Genomic DNA, 4,113 nt, shown 5'->3' with positions numbered 1-4,113 from the left:
ATTACTTTAGTACTAATTTCACTTATATTCTCACTTTTATAGAGTCTATCACAAGGTGAGGTGTTCTCTTTATGAGAGGACAAGTACAGAGGTTTCACAACATTATATCATTGATGAATCGTTTGTCATATGATTAGAATGAGCAAAAAGAGATGTTTTGGGGTATATTTTCAGCGTCCAAAAGGTGAGAGTTGTTCATCTGTGACATCATAGATCTTGGTCGCATTGCCAATGGGAGGATCTCCATAGCATTAGTGATCTCGACATTCAAATGCTCATAACTCTTCTATTGCTAGTCCTATTTTACTCAAACTTTTGTTGATCGTATCCTTTGATTTTTCTGCTTTCACAAAAGCTAACTTGCTCCAAGAGTTTCATTCTCCTTTAATAAAATGGTAAGCAGACGTTCAATGTAATGGATATCTATACTAAGAACAATATCTACAAGTTTAAAATATCACTCGTCTGTCTACCACTATACCTGGGTATAAGACTATATGCTTGCAGGAATAATAATAATAATAATAATATAGGTATATTTACCCAGGGTAGCCACTTCAGTTTCGAAAACTGTTCTACCAGCGGGCCCTGCTATTATTATTACCCCGGCTTTAGCTGAGCTGCGCCTAGGCGCTCAAGCATTCAAGGAATTTCTTCCTACCGGGTACCCATTCACCTCACCTGGGTTGAGTGCAGCAAAATATGGATGAGTTTCTTGCTGAAGGAAATTACGCCATGGCTGGGATTCGAACCCACGACCCCCTCTTTCAAAGTCAGAAGACTAATCCACTGGGCCACAACGCTCCACTCAATGTGATTATTCTTTTCAGTCTTGGCAGAAACTAGCTAGTAGTGAAAATTGCTTGATACCAGATCTACTATCGATAACTGTTCCTTGTGAAATGTGCTAGGGCGCTATACTTACAACCAACTGACGATCTAATTTATAACTCTCTTCCTCTCTTGATAAAGGGACAGACAAAGATTCAAATACCCTGGCAAAACGATGTGTACTAAAATAAGATTATGTGAATCCATGTTATTTGATAAACCGTCCTCATCTCAACAACATGACTGGTCAATAGAACTAGAGTCATTAGAAAGTCTGTCTGTTGGCTAAATTACCTGACTGACCAATTAAGATTACAATTCATGTCACCATTTTCTAATGAATAAAATAAATAAAGCTTCTTTCTGTAAACAGCGGAGTATAATTGCCCTTTGTTACATGTATGTTGGGCTGTATCTATTTCAAGGTCAAGTCCAACCAAGAAAGAAGATGATTTGAATCACTAGAGAAAAATCAAACAAGCATAACAATAAAAATATCATCAAAATCAGATGTAAAATAAGAATGTAATGACCTTTTAAAATTTTCGCTTATTTATCACAAAACAGTTATATGCACAACTCAGTGATATGCAAATGAGGGTGTCCATGATGCCACTCATTCTCTATTTCTTTTGTATTTTATTGTTTGAATTATACAATATTTCAATATTTACAGATTTGAAAGTAAGGACCCTTTTGATTGAGCCACAATAATCATATTAAAAATGGTAATTCACCACGTTAAGGAGGGAATAGGACTTTGTTTCACATGGCAATGAGGAGAAAATTTAAATATTTCATAATTATAATAAATAATAGGTATAGTCATCGGTCCCCTCATGAGCGTACCAACCAAGATGTGCATATAACTGTTTTGGGAAATTCATTTCAATAAATTGGATATACCGGTAAATGTGGAAACTTTTCTCAATGTTTTTCTTTGAGGGCTTGAATGCCTCTGGGCAACAGTATCGAATTTACTTCTACGAGTCCTGGCCCATATGGAAAACCATTCTTTCAATCTCTTCTTTTTTACTGTCATTTTACTTATTTATATTCAATTATTCAAATTGTATTTACATTATACGATTTGTATGTTTTATGGCAAAATAAAAGAATAAATAACAAATAGGGTCAAGCGAAATTTTTGAAATATCATAACTTTCTTATTTTTACATCCGATTTGATGAAATTTTCAATATTATGCGTGTTCAATTTTTTTCTCATTTTATTCGAATCAACTTTTTATTGCTGGGTTGGACTTGCCCTTTAATTGCTCAGATTTGGGTCGTTCGGTACAGGTCGTATCTTCATCTCACTTGTCTTGGCCCTGCGATTCGGCAGCGATGTCCATACCACCCCGAACGCATAATGCATAATACCATTAAGATTGCTTGAAGCGCATCGATAGGAAGGAGTAATATACCACCAACCTGCGCTGAAAGACCTCGCGCAACCTTTTCCCATGTCAGGAGTGCGAAAAATCTTCCCACTGTGCAACCAAAGAGCATCACCTGTGACGAACAGAAGGGGGGGGGGGGGAATAAGAAGAAAAAAAAAGAGGATGCAAGTGTGAATGAAAATATGATAAAAGCACAAAATTTCACCCTCCCCCCCAAAAAAAAAAAAAAAATATATATATATATATATCAATGAAATAAGTAAAAATATGATTGCTTATAGCTCCGTTGTTTGTTTAATTATTCATGATTTCAAAAAGCAAGGAGTGGACTGTGGATTCAGATTAATGTCTATCGTCTATCGTGTGTGTTTGTGTGTGTGTGTGTGTGGGGGGGGGGGTCCTGTACAAAAATAGACTTAGGCCACGGCCAGTACATGCAAACATTTTACACAACTTGCTTGATTAAGATAACTCTGAAGATAGTGAAGACTTTTTTTAATCACCTGCATTACCCGAATAGCCGCGGACAGTCAGTTTGTAGCCAAGTGTTTCATTATCAATTCGAAAGATAGCGTAATTGGCATATTTGGTATTTCCTTCGAATTCTTCCATATCAACCCGCAGTTCGTAATTCCTCTGATTCGATAGTTGATGAATCATGTCGTTACCTAGCCAGTGATCCGAAGAGATACTTCCAAAGCCGATCTTGTAATCAGACCAGCTTCTACCGAAGTCAAGAGAGCCATCACTTTTACGTTGAAAAACCTATTGCATTCGGGAAAGGAACAAAGAAGAATACATGTATGTGTATTTCTGAACAAATCATGACCTATTCTGCCTCTATCTGAACGTGTTGGATGTTTTTTTTTTCTATTTGGTTTCCTTTTTTTATGCAATGCAATTTTTCCTTTTATTTCATTGGTTATGTGTCATGTACGACAGCAGCGTAATATTAAGCAAAAAGTTTTGATGCCGCCAGACATGGCATACGGGGCAAACATCTCTAAAAATCTGAGATAGAGCAAAGCGACCTTGCAAAATTGCTGACCGTTTTGATACAAATAATATGGAATTTTGCGCTATATTTTGTCATAATATTTAGGGAATAATTTCATATTTCTCTCTTTTCCATTTCTTTTTCTCAATAACATGTCAAAATTTGTATGAAAATTTAGATAGGCCTATTCGCTTGCTTTGCTCGCTCGCAGCTTCGTAGCAATTTTTCCCATACGCCATGTCTGCCCCTTCAAAACGTATGATCATTACGCTAAGGAAGTAGCCGGCCTACGGTGATTTATACCTCGGTCACATTTGTTCTATACGGCGGCGTACGGCGAGTCGAAAACAGTCGTTTTAACATTTTTTGTACCAGCTAAATATAGGTGGTTTGAATAAAAGTGAATAAAACGGCTGTTTTCGACTCGCCGTACGGCCGCCGTAGAGCAAATGTGACCGAGGTATTACTCACTGTCCAATTGCCCCCATCGGTCTCCATGTCACAATAAACGTTGGTATGCTTCCCAGGGTAGATGGCATAGACACCACTGACGTTTGCCCCACGAGCCTGGATGTCAGCACAGTCGATTGGTCGCCCAGGAACCACCGAAGGCGACATGCTCTCATCTTTAATTAAAGTAATAAAAATATACCTTTTTTATTTCACCATTTGGGGGTGATTCCATGCTATAAAAATCAGTCATTTTCACAACACTTTTCAACCTGCTGTCCAAACAAACGAGGAACTTAAATTTGTTTTGTGGTAATATTAAAGTACTATTGGTACGTGGTCATGTAAAAAATGACATCCAGCAAAAATATGTTTTTCATTGAGGAATTATGGTTAAAAATGTTGTGTGTCTTCAGGGGACATTTCTGAGTCC

At 37.2% G+C, this 4,113-nt stretch overlaps 1 protein-coding gene across 1 annotated transcript; it reads right to left on the bottom strand.

The window, feature by feature from the left end:
- Positions 1–2,728: 2,728 nt before the first annotated feature.
- LOC129278130 (angiopoietin-4-like) lies at positions 2,729–3,848 on the bottom strand. Its single transcript, XM_054914351.2, has 2 exons — positions 3,702–3,848; positions 2,729–2,998 (listed from the first exon to the last, which is right to left on the bottom strand). The coding sequence occupies exons 1-2, from the start codon at positions 3,846–3,848 to the stop codon at positions 2,729–2,731; spliced, it is 417 nt and encodes a 138-aa protein (XP_054770326.2).
- Positions 3,849–4,113: the final 265 nt, after the last annotated feature.

Source organism: Lytechinus pictus, chromosome 2 (assembly GCF_037042905.1).
Source record: "Lytechinus pictus isolate F3 Inbred chromosome 2, Lp3.0, whole genome shotgun sequence".
NCBI lineage: Eukaryota > Metazoa > Echinodermata > Echinoidea > Temnopleuroida > Toxopneustidae > Lytechinus > Lytechinus pictus.
Note: the sequence above shows the minus strand (reverse complement) of the source record. Positions and strands in the feature narration are given on the sequence as shown.

Bases quoted from the DNA above. Each gene is read 5' to 3' on its own strand.
- LOC129278130 (XM_054914351.2), bottom strand. From the start codon at position 3,848: ATGTCGCCTTCGGTGGTTCCTGGGCGACCAATCGACTGTGCTGACATC. The intron at 2,999-3,701 runs GTGAGTAATACC...CGAATGCAATAG, and splicing joins CCGATGGGGGCAATTGGACA to GTTTTTCAACGTAAAAGTGA.